At 37.9% G+C, this 24009-nt stretch overlaps 1 protein-coding gene and 1 long non-coding RNA gene across 3 annotated transcripts in view; one reads left to right on the top strand and one right to left on the bottom strand.

The window, feature by feature from the left end:
• Positions 1 to 8818: 8818 nt before the first annotated feature.
• Positions 8819 to 10915, bottom strand: LOC113117903 (uncharacterized). The gene is made up of 3 exons (XR_003294224.1): positions 10719 to 10915; positions 9156 to 9324; positions 8819 to 8876 (listed from the first exon to the last, which is right to left on the bottom strand). It is a non-coding gene; the product is annotated as an uncharacterized LOC113117903 (long non-coding RNA).
• A 3368-nt stretch (positions 10916 to 14283) lies between these two features.
• The window catches only part of msrab (methionine sulfoxide reductase Ab), a 28666-nt gene continuing 18940 nt past the window's right edge, over positions 14284 to 24009 (top strand). Inside the window, exons 1-3 of one of the 2 annotated variants that reach the window (XM_026285753.1) lie at positions 14284 to 14530; positions 22267 to 22335; positions 23865 to 23984. In XM_026285753.1, the coding sequence (XP_026141538.1) occupies positions 14299 to 14530; positions 22267 to 22335; positions 23865 to 23984 (421 nt within the window). In that variant the 5' untranslated portion in view covers positions 14284 to 14298. Of the gene's footprint in view, positions 14531 to 14731; positions 14846 to 22266; positions 22336 to 23864; positions 23985 to 24009 lie in introns of those variants that run through there. The other variant, XM_026285754.1, reaches the window with a different exon arrangement.

The raw sequence follows: 24009 nt of genomic DNA, 5'->3' as shown, positions 1-24009 counted from the left end.
GTAGTATCACTGCGAATCAGCGGGACGGGAGCTTCAAATGCAAAATACATTTTCATTTTAAATCGGCGTTTCTTCGTTCGTCTGCATCACACTTGATGGTGTTAAATCTGGAAGCGTTTCAAAGCGTGAAACCCCAGTGCACTAGCTGTAAAGAAGAGATCAATACTGTTTAGTCTTGGATTTTGAACAGCATTTGAACTATATCTGACATTTAAATCAATTCTATGCTTCAGCATTTTCTGCTGCAGAGTACTGAAAGAACATTCTGTTCTTTGAAAAAATAGAATTTAAAAATTGTACTTAAAGAATGCATGGCTATGTTGTAAACATCTAGACTTTTTGATATATAGAAATAATGTGTGTTAATGTCATTCAAATATTTCACATACTTGGAGTATTATAGTTAAAATAAAGTCATATAAATGTATAAATTTTTTTATAATTATAAATTAATGAAGCATCACCACAATAATATTTTTGATGGAGCTAAAAAGGGAATATAGTGGGCGAGTAAAAATCTACAACTGTCTTTAAAACAGCGTGTTTGTTTGTAGAATGCTGAAAATGTCTCCTCGCTCTATTTATGTCTTTGTCAGTGCATGTATATTCCTGCATGAGATCATTATTGTATATTATTGCATTTTATGTGTCTGTATGCCCTAGACAAATCAAACAGAAATTAAGTGTATGTAAATGGAAGAGATTAGGGCCAGTGTGTGTGTGTGTGTGTCAGCACTAGCATAGCCTTCATTCCTCCTAGCAATAGCGTCCTCTGAGTGCACTTTAATCTGTAATCTGACAGATTAGCAAATAGGAGCGTTTGAGCTGGATTATCGCTTCATTACAAATGACGAGCATCCTAGGACCTGCTTCTTGTGTGTGTGTGTGTGTGTGTGTGTGTGTGTGTGTGTGTGTTGGAGTAGTCTGTATTCTTTGTGTCTGTGTGGTTGCGTGCTTTTGTGTGGTAAGAGCTTAATTTAAATACACTTCCATGATAGTGTGGGTGTTTCTTTAAAAGTGACTGAATTCATCACATTTAAAAACAATATATATATTTGTAAATATTTTTTCCTGTCCTTTATGTTAAAAGGACACATTTTCAGGCTTCATTTATTTTTTTCAAGATTCATGTCTTTTAATCCCAGAGTTCATATCTTGTATGTCAGCATCAGATTAAAATTTCCATTTAAAAATAAATAAAAAAAAACAAAGCAGCCAGATGTTCTGCTGAGGCGGTCGGTCTTTGCGCTGCATCATTTTAAAGAGGTCACATAACAGATGGGTCGCTAAAACGTCCTCACTGACGAGCCGAAATGGGACATTTACAAGATTACAAAGACTAAGGCTAAATGAGTTTAAAACCTAAACCTGCAGTATTTAAGGGTGAAAGATCATTATTTTAAACTAATGCAAGCTACAGCGTGCAAGTGGGAAAAAGCAGAGTGGTGCACGGTTGCACGTTAAGATGTGTGTTATGTTTCTTCTTTCTTTTGGGCTTTTGTGTCCTCCTGCTTTAAAGGTATATGGGTATAATGCTGAGTTGGCCATTATATGTGTGTCTCGGGAGTGTGTGTGGTTGCCTATGGGCTATGCACAGATGTGTATGTGAGCGAGCATTGATGCATGTGTGTCTGTGCAGAATGCTTGGTAGGTCATTTGGTAAATCCGGCAGCATGTGCTATTGTGTTCGCTGCTGCACTAACATGCATGCACACATATATAAAAGCATGAAATGCTCAGACAAATGAAACAAAAAATACAATTTATCGTTAAATCAACACATTAACGGGATAGTTCACCTGAAAATGAAAATATTGTTGCCATTTATTCACCCTCATGTTGTTCCATACCTGTATGCCTTTCATTCTTCTTTGGAACACAAAAGAAGATATTTTTCCTCTAATCATATCTGAAAAATATTATCCTGCTGGGTGAAAAATGTACAGCTCCGCAGCTTTAATTTGTCATACATGTATTTAGCAGTACAGCTCATACTAGAATACGGTAGAGGATGTGATGCTAGTTATGGCAGTGCGCAGTGCAGTCTCCAGTGTACAGCTGAAAACATGAGCTCTCGGTCATGAGCGCTTCATTGTGGATGGATCGATGCCCTACTCTCCCCCGGGTCACTGGTGTCCTCCAGTGCCCTTAATATTAGTGGCAATTTCATTAGCTCTGACCACATCACACTGATAGAGAGGGGGGTGGGGGATTTGGGTTTGCTGATTAAGTAGAAGTGCAGAAGTGTTTTTATTTTATTTTATTGAAATGACATCCCATTTTACATTTCTTTCATACCTCAGATGATTATTTGTTCTCTTTGTAGTTGAAGCTCTGGAATACTGCATTTGGAATGGGATCTAGCATCTTCGGATGCTTCTTGAAATAATGATGCTACTAGACCCAAAAAATGTATGGGAACTTCTCTTTCTATCTCTGTTTCTCTCTCCCTCCCTTTTTTCTCAGTATGCCCCAATAGTCAGCCCAGCAACAGCACACAGAAGCTCCCAAAAGCAACCCCCCTCTTGCCGCCTCTGCATCCAGTGACCCAGTTTCCACCCCCTCTCTAAAACAAATCACTCCATGACCCACTTCTTCGTTTCGCACCACTTTAGCGTGTGCATGTGCTTGGCAAAATTATGCATCTGTCTTCGCTCTGAGGTTCAGAGGCATTTCATCTGTGTGTTTGGTTATGGAAAAATACTGCTGGCAGCATAAAATCCCCCACATTAATAATAAACGCACAAAGAACTGAGATATTTCTGCCTTCTGTATGTAACATCAGTATGTCTGATTATGTTAAGACAGTCAAGGTCAGCGTTGCCTCATGACCATCTATAAACAGGATTTTTGCAATCACAATTATTTTAATCTTCCACTTTTTTGTGGCTCAGCGTCGGATACGTGCGTGATTTGTAATTAAAGTACGCCATCAATGGCTGAATTCTTTTCTGATTAATGTATGTGATAATGCTCATACTGCTGATAATAAGAACATGTCAGTGAGACTGTCAGAGGCGGCAACAGCAAGGCAAATCAATTTTGCGGCCTATTTAAGCAGAGAGACTAATGGTAATTTTTAATAATCAGTTATGCTCAGACAGTAGGTAACACATACAAACAAACTCCGTTTATAAGAATTAATAGGTAAACATTTGTAATCACAGCACTTTTCTGTTCTGGCAGATGCATGCTGTCAGAATCTTGAGTGGAGCTGATTCAGGTAGGATTCATTTAAAGGAGCAGTGGGCCAAGGTTACAAATTTTAACTCAAAGGTGCATCAATTGGAAAAACATGCATCATTCATTAATGCAGTGCATAAGTGTGTGTGCACTGCAGTAAATGAAAGGCAGTGGGTCAGATTGACCCTGAATGACTGGTTTGGTACTGTACATCTGTCAGTAGAGATGCAGCCATATTTACTGCCTTAAATATCAATATTACATTTTATTATCCCCTATTTTTACCCCAGACTAGTAATATTTTATCCCAGTTGTAAATCTTTAAAAAAAGACTCTTTACTGGAAATGTCTGTGCATGGATCATAATGTCAATGCATTCATATGATAGTCTTAGTATAGTTTTTTGTTTTAATCAATAAACTGCATTCATAAAAATGATCATTTATTTAATATTTAATATAATGATTAATAAACACTGTAATATTTAAAATTATAATTATAAAATACACACATTTCAACACATTTAAAATGAAAAATGTATGAACAAGTTTCATAATTTCATATTAAGCAACAAAACTAGGGATAACAATAATAAGAAATGTTTTTGAGTGCAAAATCAGTTTATTAGAATGATTTCGGAAGGATCGTGTGACACTGAAGTCCGGACTAATGGCTAAATTTAGCTTTGTCATCGCAGGAATAAATTACATTTTTAAAACGTATTAAATCAATTATTTCAAATTGTTACACTATTTCAGAATATTATTGTTTTTTATTGCACTTTTGCTCAAATAAATACAGCCTTGGTCAGCATAAGAGATTTTAAAAACATTACATGGAATATACATTACACACACACACACACATACATTTATATATATGTAGTGCTTGATGTAACACAGTAAATCATATACAAACTGAAAATTCTGTTGTGCATTTGGCTGTATTATTTTATAAATTTATGCATTTATGCATTTCATGGCATCCTCACAGTACTTCCCGTTTTTTTCATAGTAAATTTTGCTCACAGTGAAAGCCCTTTAAAAGCCTGCAGCCACAGATTTCTACACAAAAGCGGGGAGGAAAAGGATGACTATGAGGAGGAGGGCAGAAGGGAGGCCAGTGGCACGTGTCCAGATTAAACGTAATCCCAGAACAGGATGCCAAACAAGGCTTCAGGTGAGAGAGGAGCTCCAACGGGACGAGAAATTGGAGGGGGTGGGAGGAAAGACAGGTGGCCAGGAAGACAAGAGATTTGCCCGACAGTATAATGATGCCCATTGGAAGGGGACTAAAGGGTGGATTCAAATGTATAATTGTTATTGCAGGTGACTGAGGGAGTATATGATTATGTATATATATATATATATATATATATATATATATATATGTAATATGTATTTACATTCTAAAGATTTATTTTTGGCGTCTTTTTACTTTGTTTTGATAAAACAAAAAGCGAAGTGTGTGAGTGGGGGGATGGTCTTAAAAGGTCAACGAGCTGGGGTTCGAACTTGGGATTCCCGTAACGCCATAATGCTGTATGTTGGCGTGCTGCCCACAAGGCTATAATGTATTTGTGTTTAGAAAACTATTAAATATGATTATATTATAATACTAATATTATACAAATATGATATAAGGGTAAGATTTTTTTGTATTTTGAAAAGGTTTCTTATGCTCACCAAGGCTACATTTATTTGATCAAAAATACTTTTACAAAAATATTTTTTTTTTTGAAAAACTTTTCTACTTTTTGTAAATGCTTATATACAGTGGAATATATTAATATTATTTGAATAATATATGTAATTTATTTATTTGATGGCAAAGCTGAATTTTCATATATGATTTGCTGCTCAAAAAAAAAAAAAAGTCATAGCATTATCACCAAACAGTTATGCAGTTATATGCTCATGCTTATGCGTATATGTATATGAATAAAATTAGAGGGTAAGATTCCCTGTCCACTTCCTGTAAAGTTATAAATCAGTACACACTTGTTTCGGTTACACTTTATCCTGTGTCCTTGTTATAGTGTAATTCCACATGTAAGTACTGAGTAAAATTAATTATCTATATGTACTTACTATATGGTTAGGATTGGGTTTTGGTTTAGGGTTACATGCATGTAATCATACAGAATTCATTGTTATTATAATAGTAAGTAAATGTAATCTTTAACAAGCACACCTGCTACAAAAGTGTTACCCTTTTGCTGTTTCTTTTGCTGTTTGAGGTGCCCTTCAGACTGAATATTCACATCATATAGTTTGAGATATCACTTAATTTGGCCGAAAACCTTGTCCTTCATGGAGCACATTTGAGCGATGCAAACATACACAGAGACAGAAACATACCCAGAGATGCAGAGATTGACACTTCTCTGTCGTCTCTGCAGGATTATGGAGAAGCTCTAATCTGACCATCCCACGTGGGGTAAGAGTGTCCTAATCAAGTCAGCTCCGGAGTAAAAACAGCAAGGGTAGAGGGGGAGGGGAGGATGATATCTACTAACCAGTTAAAGAGTTCACCAGCTAATCCTGAAGTGGGATTGGGTGGATGTGGCCCTGGATTGGACACAGCGGTTGAAGTGTGACCTTCACCGACACACTGATGATACATTTCTGAGCGAGTGAGGAGGAAAAGGAAAAAAGGATGTCTTCAGAGGTAACGCAGATGATTTATTATTTTAATTAAGCATCTCAGTCGAGTGAGACCAGCAAAGCCACAATTATGCTAAAACAGTTCTCATGTTAATCAGAAAGAAATGTGGGTATGCCGTAAGCAGTTATAGCTCAACAACACTTTCAACTGTAGCATAGATGACTTCACAAAACAAATCAATGTTTAAAACTGACTGTCAAACCCCGTCCCAAAAACACCAGGACGATCCCTTCAGAAATGGCCTTAATTCATCTCTGATTAACTCATCTTGTGAATCCATTTATCATTGCACTCACCTTTTTTTTCTTTGAATATAACTACTTATTTCACCTTCTCTGTCCCCCTACAGTAATCTGTCATTAACTAAATCCATAGCCCTCTTGTATTTTCAGAATACGGTGATCTGAACCTCCAGCTGGTACGAGCAGCATCTGCCAAGAGCATAAATGTAAATGATCAGATGTTAATGGCCCTCTAACGGTAACAAGGAGAACAAATATAGCTGCAAATCTACTCCCTTTGTTCCTTTTGAGAGACCTCGTCTCATTTTTATTTTAATGTTTTATTTATTTTTGCTCCAATCCATGAGCCATCAAATTTTGTTGCCATTTACAGAAACACCAGTTTTGCATCCCGCCACCCACTCAGAGTTCACAGACTTCAGGATAAGTATTGCAAATCAAAACACAGAAAGAAAGATGTCTTGATTGAATGCATAAGTGCAATGCAATCTATGTTGCCAATATTCTGCACCAAATTTCCTCTACTGTTAATGGAAACATACAGAGTGTTGTGTATCAGTAGCACAGTCCTTCTTTGCCTGCTAGGTACACTGTTAAAAAATTACTGTAAATTTTACAGTAAAATACTGGCAGCAGGGTTGCCAGCCAGGTACTGTAAATTTTACAGTAGTCGTACTGTAATTTAATTTACAGATTTTTCCTGTATTCTCAATTACAGTAAAATTCTGTAAATTAAATTACAGTAAGACTACTGTAAAATTTACAGTAACTGGCTGGCAACCCTGCTGCCAGTATTTTACTGTAAAATTTACAGTAATTTTTTTATATTTTGTATACTGCATTTTTACAAAAAAATATATTATATACTGCATTTTTAATACATTGTATATGGCATTTAACAATTATTTAAATAGCAAATGCACACTTTCAAGTAGTTTACTGTGCAAAGCAATTCTTTGAAAAAAAGCATATGTGTATTTGCTATATTTAAAGTATGTAAAATGATAGCATACAATATATTTTCCCTATTGCTGACTTAACTTTAACTGCATAAAGTGTTATATAATGCATAACTTAATTCACCAAACAAATATAAAAAAATAACATTTTTAAAATCTAAAAAAAAAACAGGTCAAAATGTTATATATCACTTTCAAATTTACATAAAAAAATGACATAAAAAGTATATTATTTTGAACTCATTTTTATTTATTTAAAAATTCTTTCATTTTTTTTTAAATGGATATGAAATTTTGGCATGATTTCTTTTTTATTACTTGGAACATAATGGCCATCATGGACCTTTACACAAAGAAATATTCAAACTGCGTTATAACCGAAACATGACCAACATGGTCATATTAAAACAGTTCACCCAAAAGTGAAAATTCTGTCATTTCTCACCCTCATGTCATTCCACACCCTTAAAACCTTTGTTCATCTTCACAACACACATTAAGATATTTTTTATAAAACCTGATGGCCCAGTGATGCCTACATTGCTAGCAAGATCATTTCCCTTTCCAATGCCCAGAAAGGTACTAAAAACATATTTAAAACAGTTTATGTGACTACAGTGGTTCAACCTTAGTGTAATGAAGCAATGAAAATACTTTTTGTGTGCCAAAAAACTAAATAATGACTATTCAACAGTATCTCGTGATGGATGACACTGCTTCATGAAGCTTCAAAGCTTTATTAATCTTTCAGTTCAAATCAGAGCATATCAAACTGCCAAAGTCACATGATTTCAGTAAATGAGGCTTCGTTACGTCATAAGTGTTTTGAAATTTCAATGGTTCGTGTGACTTTTGCAGTTTGATACACGTTCTGAGCAAATGATTTGAAACAAAAGATTCGTAAAGCTTCTAAGCTTCATGAAGCAGTGTTTTGAGATCGCCCATCACTAGATATAGTTGAATAAAATCGTTGTTTTGGGAGATGGGGGTGGGGGGGGGTTGGCAAAAAAAGTATTCTCGTCGCTTTATAATATTTAGGTTGAACAACTGTAGTCACATGAATTGTTTTAAATGTTTTAGAGGCTTTCTGGGCATTGAAAAAAAGAAATGATCTTGCTAGAAATGCACGCTTCACTGAGCCACATCTTATTATGTGTTGTGAGGATGAACGAAGATCTTACGGGTGTGAAACGACATAAGTAATTATTGACTTAATTTTCATTTTTGGGTGAACTAATCCTTTAAAAACCACAAAGACATTTTCAGATAGCTATCATCATTAAGGAATAGACCAATATTGCCAAACAAGTCATACAAAAAAAAGTGATGCATGACTGACCGGAAGGAGCCGCGCACTTGCAGAAGTCATACAAACTTTCCATCAAACAGATAAAAATCAACCAAATAACAATTATGCTCCAGATGAAGTTCCATCCCAGGATTCAAAGTGTGACTAGAAATATTGAAAAGAGTAAAGAGGACAATACATTAGATATATTACAAAACATAATAATACTTTCAGAAACAAATAGGGGGAGGACAGATACAGTCAGAGACAGATACAGGGATGAGAGGTACAGTCAGAGAGAGACAGAGGGATGAGAGGTACAGTCAAAGGCAGATAGAGAACAATAAAAGGAAGACGCAATCTTGGTGTGTGTGTATCCTTACATTTCAGAAATTCCATTGGAATTTGCACAGAAGAGTGGCAACATGTGGGTTGACTGCCACACATTTTCTTCTGTATCACTTGTCCTGTTTTTATTTCGATGGCACTTTTCCCTTGGCTTTGGGTCCTCTCTCTGGATTTATGCCCACAAAGCACCTAAAGGGTCATGAAACAGACAATATGTAATTAAGAGCGGTTTTAGGACCTCCAAGAAAGTTGGAGATGTCCACTAATAATAAAAAAAAAACATATTTAACTCAATAGCTTGCTGGTGTTAAATAGGGAGACAAATATATTCTCTTCTCGAGTTAAGACACATTGTTTTAAAGGCATCAACAGAAATAACACTGATAACATAACATTATTAAAAGGAATGTTCTGATATAACTTATCTATAAAATGCTGGTTCTGAAGTTGTTAGAATTCAACCATTACCTTTGAATGAACTCCAAGGTACACACTGCTTCCTCCTGATACTCAAGATTAAACTAGTAATAAGCAGCAAACAGAGTGGCAAGGCCGGACAGGAAACTGGGCTGAGTGCCCTCAGAGACCACCTCGCCTTCAATACTCAGCATCCAGTGCCCACTTGTCAAAGTGTCTCCTATAACAATCAATATCACAATAGTAATTAATACCTATACCATTTTTTTTTTTTTTTTTTTTGTATTTCAGATTTTTACATTTACATTACATACTATATTTAGTAGGGGTGGGATAAAAATGTGATTCTTAAATGTATCGCAATGCATAAGCAGACGATTCTGAACTGATTCACAAATGTCAAAAATAAATTTTCTAAACGTTAATTCATGTAATGTTGACGGAGGGTAAAAGGCGGATCTCTGAAACGCGGAAGTGCATGCCCAGACAGTCTGTGACATGCACATATTTCTTTTACTGTCTATGGTGTGTATCCACTGGCGCAGAGCAAGCGTTTTGAGACCTATAACGTTACTTGAGCGTTTTCAGTCCATTTAATGGAAGTTGAGCTTCCATAGTTGCATATGGTTTGTGGTGGATCGATAATGCAGCAAAATGCCTCCTAATGTGAAACAGACTGCAAGCACTTTGTTTTTTTCTTCCTGAACCTTCTGGTTGTTCGTTCATTTGAAATGACTCGAAAAAAGATTCGTTCATTTTGCTGAACGAGACTCAAAAGTCCGATTCGGTAAAATGATCCGAACTTCCCATCACTACAACTGATGACAAGATTCAAGTCATAGACGCAATAAAACAACTCGTTTGTTTATTGGTCAGTGTCGCGCATGATCAGTTCATTTGTTCAAGTGTCACCAGACTGATAAGGAGCATTTGTGCACCCTGTGCCAAAATACACACAAGATTTGCCGGCCGACATAAATATAGACACATATATATAAATAGCATATTTAATAATTTCAAGGAAAACGTATTTGGTCGCCCTAAGGTAATAAATTAGGCTAACTATACAAAGCAGACTTTATATCAAACAGATTTGTTAAAGTTTTCACATTAACGTTACCTGAAGTTAGCAAAGGCTCAAAAAAAATCTACATCTCACTGGTTACGTTATCTTAGAAAAGCACCACTGATAATTTATATGACACACACATCCTCCGTGAGCGACCCTGACTGACCGCGAGGCTTTAGAAACGCGTTTTATTTCGGCGCCCGTGTTAACAGATGACTGCATGTGCAAAGTTGTTTTACATCATAAAATAATCACGACGAAGTGTGCTGATAAACACTAAGTTACAGTGAATATAAACTATTAGCACTGAAACATGTCATTCATAACGAAGGATTCCAGAGATTTTCTGTCCATGGCTGCTATAGCGCCGGGGGATGTGTGAAATCCTACCGCGACCGCGCTACTGAAACCCCGCGCAATTCTGCCTCGCGCCCCGCGGACGGATGATGCTTGAATCTGGGGTTACCAATATAATCCGCGAATGTAGATGCATTCATATACTATAAACTACCAAACAAGAAATATAAAAAACTGAAGTCACTTACCACAGTTGTGAATCACTCCTCTTGTCTTTAACGTTAATCTCCTCGACCGTTGACGATGCGGCTCCGAAGATTTGAAATTTACAGCAAAATTCTGTAAATTTGAGTCAGACCTACACGTGACCCCAGAATGCATTGCAGTTTACAGCAATATGCTGTATTATTAAAAAACAGTCCGCGGCTGTAAAATAATGCTGTAATTTTTACAGCAATTCATTACAGTGTACAGGGACAGACTGATTTGGTTTTATTTTTTAAATTAGTAAAACTATATTTTTTAATTTAATTAATTTCATGATATGCCAGTTAATTAAGCAAATGAATCACAATTTCATGCATATATTAAAGGAATAGTTCACCCCAAAATGAACATTTGTTGGAAATGTACTCTCAGGCCAATCAAAGTTCGCAACAGATTTAGAGAAATTTAGAGGAGTAATTACTTGTTTATTATTGGATCCCCTGCAGTGAATGGGTGCCATCAGAATGATAGTCCAAACAGCTAATAAAACATCACAAGTAATCCACACAACTCTAGCCCATCAATTAACATCTTGTGAAGTGAAAAGCTGCATGTTTGTAAGAAATAAATCCATCATTAAAAACATTTCCTCCAGTAAAAAAGTAATTTCCCTGTTGTCCTCTCAAAATCCACCAACATATTTGTCTTGTAGACTTTAATCTTTGCATACAAACAAGATTCAGGCAAGATGGCTTTTTATTATTATGGATAGAGGACAAACAACGGTTTGAAGATGTTAACTGATGGACTGAAGTTGTGTCCATTACTTCTGGGTTAATGTGATACTTTTATAAGTTGTTTGGACTCTCATTCACTCCAGAGGATCCTTTGATGAGCAAGTGATGTAATGCTAAATTTCTCCAAAATCTTTTCAAACAACTACATCTTGTTTAACCTGAGGGTATTTATTTATTTATTTTTAGCAAATTGACATTTTGGGGTGATATATATATATATATATATATATATATATATATATATATATATATATATATATATATATATAAAGTGACGTAGCATACAGCCAAGTATGGTGACCAGTACTCAGAATTCGTGCTCTGCATTTAACCCATCCAAATTGCACACACACAGCAGTGAACACACACACACCGTGAACACACACCCGGAGCGGTTGGCAGCCATTTGTTATGTGGCGGCCGGAGAGCATTTGGGCATTCGGTGCCTTGCTCAAGGGCACCGCAGTCGTGGTATTGCCAGGCCCGAGACTTGAACCCACAACCTTAGGGTTTAGGAGTCAAACTCTCTACGACTTCCCCCCACATACACACATATACATACAGTATATACACTCAATGGCCTCATTATTAGGTACACCTTGCTAGTACCATGTTTAACCCCTTTTTGCATTCAGAACTGACTTAATTATTTATGGCATAGATTCAACAAGGTGTTGGAAACATTCCTCAGAGATTTTGGTCCATATTGACATGACATCACGCTGCAGTTGCTGCAGATTTGTCGGCTGCACATCCATGATGCGAATCTCCCGTTACAACACATCCCAAAGCTGCTCTATTGGACTGAGATCTGGTGATTGTGGAGGCCATTTGAGTAAAGTGAACTCATTGTCATCTTCAGGAAATCAGTCTGAGATGATTTGAGCTTTGTGACATGGTACATTATCCTGCTGGAAGTAGCCATCAAAAGATGGGTTCACTGTAGTTATAAAGGGATGGACATGGTCAGCAACAATACTCAGGTAGGCTGTAGCATTTAAACAATGCTCAATTGGTACTAAGGGACCCAAAGTGTGCCAAGAAAATATTCCCCAAACCATTACACCACCACCAGCAGCCTGAACCATTGAGACAAGGCAGGATGGATCCATGCTTTCATGTTCTTTACGCCAAATTCTGACCCTACCATCTGAATGTCACAGCAGAAATTGAGACCTATCAGAACAGATTTACATATAGTTTTTTCCAATCTTCTATTGTCCAATTTTGGTAAACCTGTGTGAATTGTAGCCTGCATTACCTGTTCTTAGCTGACAGGATTGGCACTCGGTGTGGTCTTCTTCTACTGTAGCCCATCTGCTTCAGGGTTCGGCGTGTTGTGCGTTCAGAGATGATGTTCTGCATACCTTGGTTGTAACGAGTGGTTAATTTGAGTCATTGTTGCCTTTCTATCATCTCTAACCTGTCTGCCCATTCTCCTCTGACACTCTGACATCAGCAAGGCATTTCCGTCCACAGAACTGCCACTCACTGGATATTTTCTCTTTTTCAGACCATTCTCTGTAAACCCTAGAGATGGTTATGCGTGAAAATCCCAGTAGATTAGCAGTTTTTTAAATACTAAGATCAGCCCGTCTGGCACCAATAACCATTCCACATTCAAAGTCACTTAAATCCCTTTTCTTCCTCTTTCTGATGCTCGGTTTGAACTTCAGCAAGTCGTCTTCACCACATCTAGATGCCTGCAATGAGTTGCTGCCATGTGATTGGTTAATTAATCATTTGTGTTACCAAGCAATTGAAAAAGTTTACCTAATAAAGTGGCTGGTGAGTGTATTATATATATATATATATATATATATATATATATCCACCACCACACATTTCACCTCTCTTAGTATTTAACCATTAGTATATCTGTTTCACAGCATCTCAAAGCTTCTATGAACCAGTGATTTCCTCCTTGGCTTTTGTTTTACCACTGCTGCTCAGCATGCATTTGGTAATTATATCTCATTTGCAAAGCAATTTCAAAGCCTCTCTTTCTGCCCTTAACACCTCTATAGGTGACACTAAACCTGCTCCTTTTCTCAGATAAGAGGCTGCAATTTTAAAAGTGAAAATAAATTACAACAACAACAAAAAGCCAGCTTTTTGTCTTTCTTTCATCTTTCTAGTCTGAACAAGTATGGTGTAATGTATATTTGCTTTTAAAAACATGAATAATTCCTCTTTTTTTATTCAAATGCTCATGATGCAATGCTTACACAATTCATGTATGTATCTATCTTTCTTAAAATATGGTTGAAATGAATAGAGCACTGTTGAGGAGTATCTGCAATTCAAACACAGAAAAGAAAAGCCACACTCGCTGATATGACAGCTACAAATCGTAAAGTTTATCGGATTCTCTGGGTCACTGGTGGTCTACATGTTAATCTTGTTTTATATTTCAGTGCAGCGAAATAGATTTGACTTGAAGTGTCAAATTCTTTTTGACAGGGTTTAGAGACAGTGCCTTTATTTTGACACTGAATAAAGCCAGCACTGCAATGGAAGGAAATAATGCAAGTATTTACATGCATAGAAATAGCAATAATCATAATGAATGGATTCCAGATGCTAATTTTAATGTATGCAGCCGCGCTTCTCTACGACAGCACACAGATGCTCAGTTTTGCTGTAGGGACGGGGGTGCTGGAAACTCATTTGCATGCCGAACTGCTATCTTAATGTGGATATTTATTTTAATTTAATTTCTTACCCGCACATACCGCACGGCAGGCTTTTGTGGCAAAGTCACATTAACCTCTGGCTAGTTAATATTCAGCTGGCGAAGTCCCCCAGCACTTGATGAATATTCATGAGGTGGGCGAGGCCGTCCCCTCACTCCTCCTCCAGCTCCATGGCGCTCGCGCGGACATGTTTATTTCTGAAAGCGGCAGCGCACGCGGCCATCATCATCACCGTCATCCTCATCATCCTGCAGCTCGGTCTGCGCGTGACAGTCGCTCAGCTCAGTATGGCAAACAAGAGCGCTTTGCCCACCAAAGAGCGCTCTCTGAAGGGCAGGGAGGAGAAAATGGTCGTGGCAGGTAAATTCCGTCTCTCGTGAAATGTCAAGGGACACTGATGTTAAAGCAGCTTGATCTAACACTAGCGTTTCTCAATGAATAAACTCTCGTATGCCACATTACATCCGGGACATCAGGACAGTTGAATAGACGGCAACTTCCGCATTCAAACAAAAACCATGGTAACCGGAATACCGGCAAAACGACACATTTGTAGTTATTAATATCATAATAAATGAATATAAAATCTCATTCATACACTGTAAGAGGCTTTACAAGCGCTGTAGTTTTGTGTAATTGATTTGATGAGAGGAGATGGGGGTCATTTACAATATGGTGAGTTTTTGGCTTTGAAGCTTTCTTGTCAAAACAGAACAAATTTGACAAATAGCATGAAAGCCTAGTAACGTTAAACTTTTAATAATTGTCAATAATTTGGTTAACTGGTATGTATCGCTCAATTTTATTTGATACAATATTATGTTTTTTTTAATTAAAGTTAATATAATTTGCCTGTTTCATAATGCCATAACTGAGTGAAAAAAAACGAATTAACAGTAATTTAATAAAACGTAAATGTATTATTTAAGTTACATGTCTTTATAATGATGTATCAGGGTGGGCAAAACTCAAAAACGACTTCGCTATCAGTTTTAATTTTGTACATAACTCATATTTGTTGTGATTTTGTTGAATTTTTTTAAATGACCTCTTTTGGGTGGTCATAAAAAATGCATCAGTTCTTGGCTTACTTGGCAGGACTGAGTTCTTGTCTTTTTTAGAGTAACACTAGGCCCAGTTGGCTAGGCACTCCCTGCCCTTATTCCAAAAATAGTTGTGGTGTTCCCTACCTTAAATAAATGAATGTATGTAATCACCAGCAAACAACCAGGTGATTCTGTGCTTTCAGATATAACCATGACAGTTTTGCTGGCCTGGGGCATCCTGGGAGTTCTGGTGCCCTAGCAGTGTCCAGGGGCCCATCTGTGCATTATGCGCATGAAAGCTCCGCCCCCGTCACGCATTCCCGGCCCTTCTGTCGAAGCAGCTCGCTGTCACGGCATGGCGGAAGCTTCCGGGCCTCTGCATCCATGGGGGGTGGAACAGAGTTTTGGGGAGGATGATCAAACCTTACATGCTGTTGCCATGCTGGCACAGTTTCGGGCCTAGAACTGCCTGAGAAAATGTACTGATGTCAATGCCACAGTCAACGCCTCTTTTTTTAAATGTCTTTATTAGCTGTCTATTAAAATGTGACGTATTTCATTAGATGTTGATGTTTTGTGCAGAGCATTCACATGCACACCTCTTTCAGATCTGTTTATTTTTACTTTTACTTTAGTATTTTAGTATGAGAGCAGAGAAAATTGAGGAAAGCTTGATATTTAATGGAAAAATACATGTTTAGGATTTAATTAGTGCTGGGCGATATGGGCAAAAAAATGTTGCAGCTGATATCGATAATTATGACGATACATTTCAAATCCGTTTCTTTCAAGCATATTTTTTACTTTCTAAGTGGAAGTTGTAGAATCCAGACCATTAATTGTGTTTTTAAGCTGTTCTTTAAGATTTCAAACACTTTGTGTGTTTTTTTTTTTTACACTTTTTATTTTTCTTTAATAAGATATACATATATCTTAATAGAAAAAGGAAATTCGTAGTTTCTGCATGTTCTAATGAGTGATATTGTTTCAAATCATGAAACAGGTTTGTGTTGGGTGACTTTGATGATGCGTACATTCAGCACAGTTTGCAGTGCAGGCTGCAATATTAATATACATTTTTTTCTCTCTTAGAGATTTGACCGTAGCTTGAGTTGACAGTAGTAGTAACATCTGTAAAAACTAACAACATCATTTTTGAAATGTAATTATTCTGACTGTTTGAGCCATTGGTTTTCCATAGTAGCATTCATGCAAAGTTACTATAGCTTAATCACACAAAGCACTGTAATTATAATCCATTACTGCTTCAATACCTTTAATACATGTCTACATCGATAATATATAATTTGATATGAATATCCCACATTTCTGCCCAAATACCATGGTGCATTTAGTGTTACAGTAAATCCATGGTAAATGATGGGGATTTGTAGATTGAAAATCCTTCTGACTGTATCGTTGCACACAATGTTTCTACTGTTTTTCAGCGCTGTTTCATCTGGCTTTAAACTTTAAAATGTAATTTGTGTTGTATACTAAACTCACTGCACTGTTTATTGTCCAAGTGACCAACTCATAAGTGAGTAAACGCATCTGCTCTAGTGAGCTTGTGCTGCCCTGCAAGTTTGAACTTTGAACAGAGTGGATAAATGGTCCGTGTGACAAAGTTCAAGTGAGAAGCGCTGTTTTATTATGCTTTTGTCGCATAAAAATTGAATCTAATATTTATCAAATTCTTGTTATCGTTTTATTAAGGAAAATAATATGGCAAAAATTATCGTTTTATCGCCCAGCCATATTGTAAATAACTAACTTCATTAAATTAAATTGAAAGGGTTAGTTCAACCAAAAAAATAAAAGAGATCTTTGTTCATCTTCGGAAAAAAAATTAAGATATTTTTGATGCATGTTGAGAGCTATCTGAACCTCCCATAGACTGCAAGGGTACTACCATGATCAAGGTCCAGAAACATAGCTTAGACATCGATAAAGTTATCCATGTGACATCAGTGGTTCAACCTTAGTTTTTTGAAGCTACGAGAATACTTTTTGTATGCAAAGAAAACAAAAATAACGACTTTATTCAACAATTCGTCTCCTCTGTGCCACCATAGCGCCATTTTGGAGCATGTGCTGTTCTGCATCAGCTGTGCCACACGGATACGTTTTCTACGTTTCCTAAAATTACGATTGAACCACTGATGTCACATGGATTACTCCATGCTATGTTTCTGGACCTTTGATCATGGTAGTACCCTTGCTGTCTATGGGAGAGTCAGGGAACAAGATTCCATCAAAAACATCTTCATTTGTGTTCTGAAGATGAGGTCTTACGCATTTGGAACAACATGAGGATGAGTAATTAATGACAGAATTTTCTTTTTTGGTAAACTATCCCTTTTAGTTAATGTTCTGCCTTGTCAGATTTGTCTGTTTCATAAGCATTACTTGTGATTCAAATCCTTATTTTGGGAAATTATTCTTTCATTGTGTGTATACCTGTGAAATGATGCACATTCCACCTCATTGCCATTTAAAGAGCAATCTCATCTGACCTTGTAGAAGAAAAAGTTCTATAAAGAGTGACTGGGTGACTGCTATTGGTTTTTCATCACCCTCTGCACAGAAGTATTTATAAGATGCTTTTTATCCAAAGCTATATAGAATACACAAATAGGAGGCTCAGACCGCCGTGAACAGGCTGTAGTTAAGAACTTTGCTCAAGTGCACAGTGGTGACAAGTAAAACTGTAATCAAAGTAGCTCTTCAGATCCTTAGCTTCCCATACCTGAGAATGTAACCGTAACTGTAATGAGCTAGTACCCAAGATTCCAAATCCCTAGATTAAAATATACTGCTGGCCTTTCACTATTTAAAGAACAAATCTATACTATGGACCCATTTGGTTTGTCATGCTGAGCATAGCCATGTTCATTTGTGTGGCTGTGAACATTTTTATATACAGCTATTGTATTAAACCCATATTTTTACATCTTCAAACCATTCAGAAAGTTGACATTTATTTGCTTAGGGCCTGAGAATACTGTTTTTCCACCACTGTATCCGTTAGCTTATGTTTTGTTTCAGGCATCAGAATGCTGGAGGTGTTCCACCGATTACGTGCACTATCTTGCAAACTGTAGCAATGAGGGGGGCCATCCTTCACCATAGCAACCGGAAATGGTTGCTTGGATACAGGTTTGAATAGAAAGTATGGTATGAATGCATCAGCAGTCTTCTCCAGGGGACATAAGGCACTTGAACTTGTCGGTGACTCCAGTGTCTCAGCTGATTCAAGTTGACCCAGCATGAGGTGGTGTTGGTGCAGTCCAACAGAAATGGCCTTGAATGTGCAATGTTTAACAAGAACGTGAAGACTGGTTGGTTTAAAACACTTTCATACTGAGATTGATTAGATTTTTCTTTCATATTCAGAGTGATAAACACAGCAGGTAGGCCTACATGCAGTTTAGACCTTGTCTTTACAGTAGATGTGTTTATATAGTACCGCTTGAAGCAAGAGAAACAGTTTTATCTTCAAGACAATATGGTTAGGTGGCAATGGAATCATTTGAATCAATATTTCACCCTGCTAGGTGCGTTTATAATCGGATTACAAATAGTGAAATCATTTCCAATTGGTTCCAAAGAGTTTGACCATTCTAGTTTCTCTACTGAATCTCTGGTAACTCTGAGTTGTCTTAACCCAACACCAGTGATATGCATCCAACCAGCATTACAATTAATTCATATACCCATATTACATTTTAGCGTTGTGAAATCCTCAAATCTTAAAAAGCAATGGCAACTTTGACAACAGAAACACATGCTGTAATAGTCCAGGTTAACATCAGGTCCTTGGGTCATGAGAAAGTTGTTGTATTGAGGGATTGTGAAGGCTCATTCCAGTGCCATGATGATGGACAGGCAGACTCCCAATGAAATTAGCAGAGAAAGCATGCAATAGTGTTGCAATTCTGTGCGCTTTCTGATATTTATCAAGGCTATTGCTTTTTCTTCTGTTTGCCGGAACACAAATCACCCCAAATTAGGTCCATTTTAGCTGAGGTTTCGGAGAAGAAAAGTCCTTTTACCAATCTCAGCGCTCCATTAAAAGTCCTCTTCTGGTTCTTTTGTCAAGCTCACCCCACCTTCCTTTGCCTCACTTTCTTTTTTCCCTTTTGCCTTCACTGTCCTTTTATCGGCAGAGCGGTTGGTAAGGTGTTGTGGTGTTGGCGAAAGCGTCTTTTGGCACAGTCACAGGGCACCGTTAAAGGAGGCAGACTGGCACGTCCTGGACCCATGCCAGAGCTCCTCAGGAGAAATACCCACTGCTGTGGTTGATGTGTGAGTGTGTGAGAGAGAGAGAGACCGATAGAACAGGAAGAGAGAGAGAGAGAGAGGCATTATGGGAAGGTGAAGGGAGGAGGTTGGTGAGTTAGTGAAAGAGAGAAAACACTAGGTTTGTGGTGCCAGAGCTTTTGTGGATGTTGGTTGTGTTGGCGTGTTCTTGGCCAGCTTTACTTTATTCCAGTTTGTTTTGTTACGTTATTTTTTTTTCACTCTTTCCTGGATGTAGCGGCTTTGTGTTCATCTGCTGCCAAAAGGCACGAAGGAATGAAAGAAAAAACGTGCAGCTCCATATTTCCGCTGCTCTAATCTGTTGCGCATCCCTCTCTTATATTCCTCTGCCCATTCCTGTCGTCATCACTCACTCCGAATATTCATTTGTCCTCCATTTCTCACCTCCTTTATTTGGAAAATGTGTTGTTTCCCCTTTTCTTTTCAGATCCTCCCTCGCAGAAATTAGAAATGGCATAATTGTATGCTTGGCTGGCAGGTCAGTGCCAGGTGGTCTTTTCGAACATTGTGAGATTTGGCAAATGTGACTGCAAAGGTGTGTATGTGTGTGTGATGCACAAGTCCTCACCCTGACCAGAATAAAGAAAGCTTTGCTTTTCTAGGTGACAAAACAAGCTGCTCTTTTTTATCTTGATTTGGGAGCATGGCTTTTGCCTGACTGCTTGTCTTTGTCTCTTAGTTATTTGCTTGTTATCTCATTTCTTTGTATGTTTAGCAGCATTCTTGTTGTTAAATGTGGAAAACAGATTACACGGGTTAAACCAGTTTTGCAAATGAAACCAAATGCACTTGTGTGCACATATGTGCTTTAATTCTTTCTGGCGTACTATTCAGAGTGCCTGTGAATAATACAATTCTGTGATTCAACCTGTCTGACATGTGGCTAGTGAGATTGGTGTATGTATATTTTATTTTAGTTAGCATGCTGTGCTTTAGCTGTTAACGGCACAATAAAAACCCTCTCAGGGAGTTTTTCCTTATTTAAAGTTCCTTTAAAGCACTGTTGTAACAGACAGCAATACGTCTTTGTCCATTGCGTCACACCTAACTGTGCTTTTTTTTTACTTGAGTGTGTTGTCACAAATTTTGCATTTTTAAGACCCTGGCCTCATTTTCACCTGGTATTAAGATGTTTTTTCAGTGATCCCAAATGGTCAGCCGAGGCTTAAACTGTTTTTTACAGTTTAAAATGCACCTCTTGCGACCAGTGCTGTTTTGGATATATTGAGACACTTCCCTATTATTTCTTCACACTCTGCATCACAAATACTGGTGACTGAACAAACCCATGTTATGCGAATGGGAAAGGAAGCAAATGAAATGAGTTAAGAAGCAGTCCTTGTGTTTTTGAGTTGAAACAAGTCTTGTGCGTCTTTTCAAACATATTTGACTTCATGAAGATCTAAACTATATAAACAGTTTAGATGCCTTGTACACTTGTATTTTATCTTAATGCCAGATAAATATATATGATGTAAACAGAATTAATTTTAGCTCAATTTATTTCAGTTTTAAAAGGCTTTTTTAAACTTATTTTAATACGAATGAATAACAAATAAAGTATCTGATCCCAAAACCAGGAACTCCATTTAGTCGACTAGTGATTTATACAACCAACCAACCGACTAGTAGATTTTGTATATCCATAGATTCTATTTTTATATATACTGAACAAAATGAGATATGCTTGCCCTTGCAAAATGCTACTGCTACAGTGTTCTGGGTTCTCTTGATTGTGAAGTCAAAAGCGCCCATCTCCAAATCTCTATTATATTCTAGTTTCTAGATATGGCTCACGCCCCTCCTTCAGTGTGAGTCCATTTATGCCAGTCAAGAAAAAAAGTCTAATTACTAATTGATTAGAAAAGTAATAGCATACCTCTCCTTAGAAAGCCCACAAGATTTAAGTTCCATTCTTATCTAAAGCACAAGGAGTGCAGGATATGTTATGTGCCAAAGTTAAAACTTTGCTACGCTAGTCTAACTTTCAGGCCAAGCTTTTTGCAATTGGTAATGGACAGAGTCTCAGTATTAAGGTCTTTATCGTATATAGTTTAAACTTTAGGGAGATTAAAGGGGGAATGAAGTGTGGATTGCCCTAAATGCATTATTGTGTGGGTTTGTTTGTGGGGCCATGACACATTTCTTCATCCATATGCTAATATTAGTGCACAGTGTGTAAACCACTATCCTTTGCGGCCTGGAGATTTAGGTGGTAAATCACTTCAGTCTTCTTAGCTCTAATCCTCCCCACATCTGTGCCCCTTTTCTCTTCCTCTTTGCTGCTCTAATTCCGGTATGGCACAGTTGGCCATCATCATCCATCCATATAACTCGGGAAACATTTGGTTTGTCCATCCTTTATCGCCCTTGTGGCCTAATGCACTGTAGGTTGTTCCACAGGGCTTTCAGAGAGCTGATGTTGTTTCCTTCTGATGCATTTGCATCACTTGTGGTTTGTGACCTTCTCGGGATGGTTTAGAGGTGTGTGTGTGTGTGTGTTGGGTGGGGTGGGGGAAGTTCAGCAGTGTAATCTGCTAAGTGTCTCCCACTGCAGAAACAGCAGCACTGATTCAGCTTAGCCTGAGCAGACCGGGCAAATCTGCAGTAATCCTCGCCACAGAACCCGGTCTGACAGTCCCACCATCTGGAACAGCGCCACCTCGTGCATACGTACACCCCATTATTACAGAATATTTATATTGCTGTCTTTCTCTGTTTCTGCAGCAAAGCATGCAGCAAATGGGAACCCCACAGTGGAGCCATTTCCTGATGGCATGGAGATGATCATGTTTGGTGAGTTTGGAAAGGATCATATTCCAGACTATTCTTAGCCTATTGCTTCCTAAAGTACCACTTGTTTCTGAGTGGTGGCACATGGGAGACCCAGGGTTGAAGTCCAGCCTGTTCCAAACTAATTTCTCCATCTCTCCTCTTGACTTCTTGTTTTCAAGTGCCAATAAAAATGTGGCTAAAGGCTCATTTAAATGAATCAGTTGAAATGTCAATGACTACCTTAACATGAACATCAGTTATCTATTTTTTTAACCTTATTCAGAATAAGACAAAATTATGATTGGGGGGGGGTCGTGGCCTAATGGTTAGAGAGTTGACTCCTAACCCTAAAGTTGTTGGTTAGAGTCTCAGGCCGGCAATACCATGACTGAGGAGCACCTTGAGCAAGGCACAGAACCCTCAACTGCTCCCCGGGTGCCTCAGCATAAATGGCTCCCCACTGCTCCGAGTGTGTGTTCATGGTGTGTGTGTGTGTGTGTGTGCACTTCGGATGGGTTAAATGCAGAGCATGAATTCTGAGTATGGGTCACCATACTTGGCTGTATGTCCCGTCACTTAAGTTGTTTACATTGGTTGCTTTTTGAATATTTCTTTGATGTTCCCACACGACGCCATCCGACGTACACTCCAGAATTTTACAAATCAACGTATAGTTTTTAGTCATTATGGTGCCATATACAGCTTGGGGTGTTTCATTTTCAATTTTACCAAAGCGTCAACTGCATTTATTTATTTGTCATGCTATATGAAGCTTCAAGCTTTGGTAAATTTGAAAATGAAACACCCCAAACTGTATATGGCTCCATAACAAATACAAACTATACAGTACGTTGATTTGTACAGTTCTGGAGTGTATGTTGGATGGTGTCATGTGGGAACATCAAACGAATATTCAAAAAGCAACTGATATAAACAACTTAAGTGACGTGACATACAGCCAAGTATGGTGACCCATACTTCAGAATTCATGCTCTGCATTTAACCCATCTGAAGTGCACACACACAGCAGTGAACACGAACACACACCCAGATCAGTGGGCAGTCATTTATGCTGCGGTGCCCGGGTAGCAGTTGGGGGTTCGATGCCTTGCTCAAGGGCACCTCAGTTGTGGTATTGAAGGTGGAGGAGCGCTGTACATTCATTCCCCTCATCTACAATTCCTACCGGCCCGAGACTCAAACTCGCAACCATTGAAATGGATTACAAGTCCGGATCTCTAACCATTAGGCTACGACTTTTCAAACTGTGGGTTTGTCTTGTTTTGCTTGTGTTTTGGGCAAAAGCTTTTGTTTTGAGAGGGTCACAGAGTATCAACAGTGTCTGAAATATCATTTTTTAGTATGTAAAAATATAATAATCAGCAGAAGCATTAAAGATGTCAAACTGACGTAGTTAGGAAGGGCTTTGTGGAAGAAGCAAAAAGGAAATTTTGTTAAAAAGTCTGTCTGTGCTCAGTGATTTATCTGCAAAAGATTAAAACTGTCCTATTATTATCGCTATTTGATGTCTCTGTCCCATATATATTCAGGAATGGGCTGTTTTTGGGGAGCAGAGAGGCGCTTCTGGAGGATTCCTGGTGTGTTCTCTACTCAAGTGGGCTACTCTGGGGGCTTCACACCTAACCCTACCTACCGTGAAGTGTGTTCAGGTTAGTCCCAGCCACACAAACACAG

The sequence above is a fragment of the Carassius auratus genome, chromosome 17 (assembly GCF_003368295.1).
Source record: "Carassius auratus strain Wakin chromosome 17, ASM336829v1, whole genome shotgun sequence".
Classification (NCBI taxonomy): Eukaryota; Metazoa; Chordata; class Actinopteri; order Cypriniformes; family Cyprinidae; genus Carassius; species Carassius auratus.
Note: the sequence above shows the minus strand (reverse complement) of the source record. Positions and strands in the feature narration are given on the sequence as shown.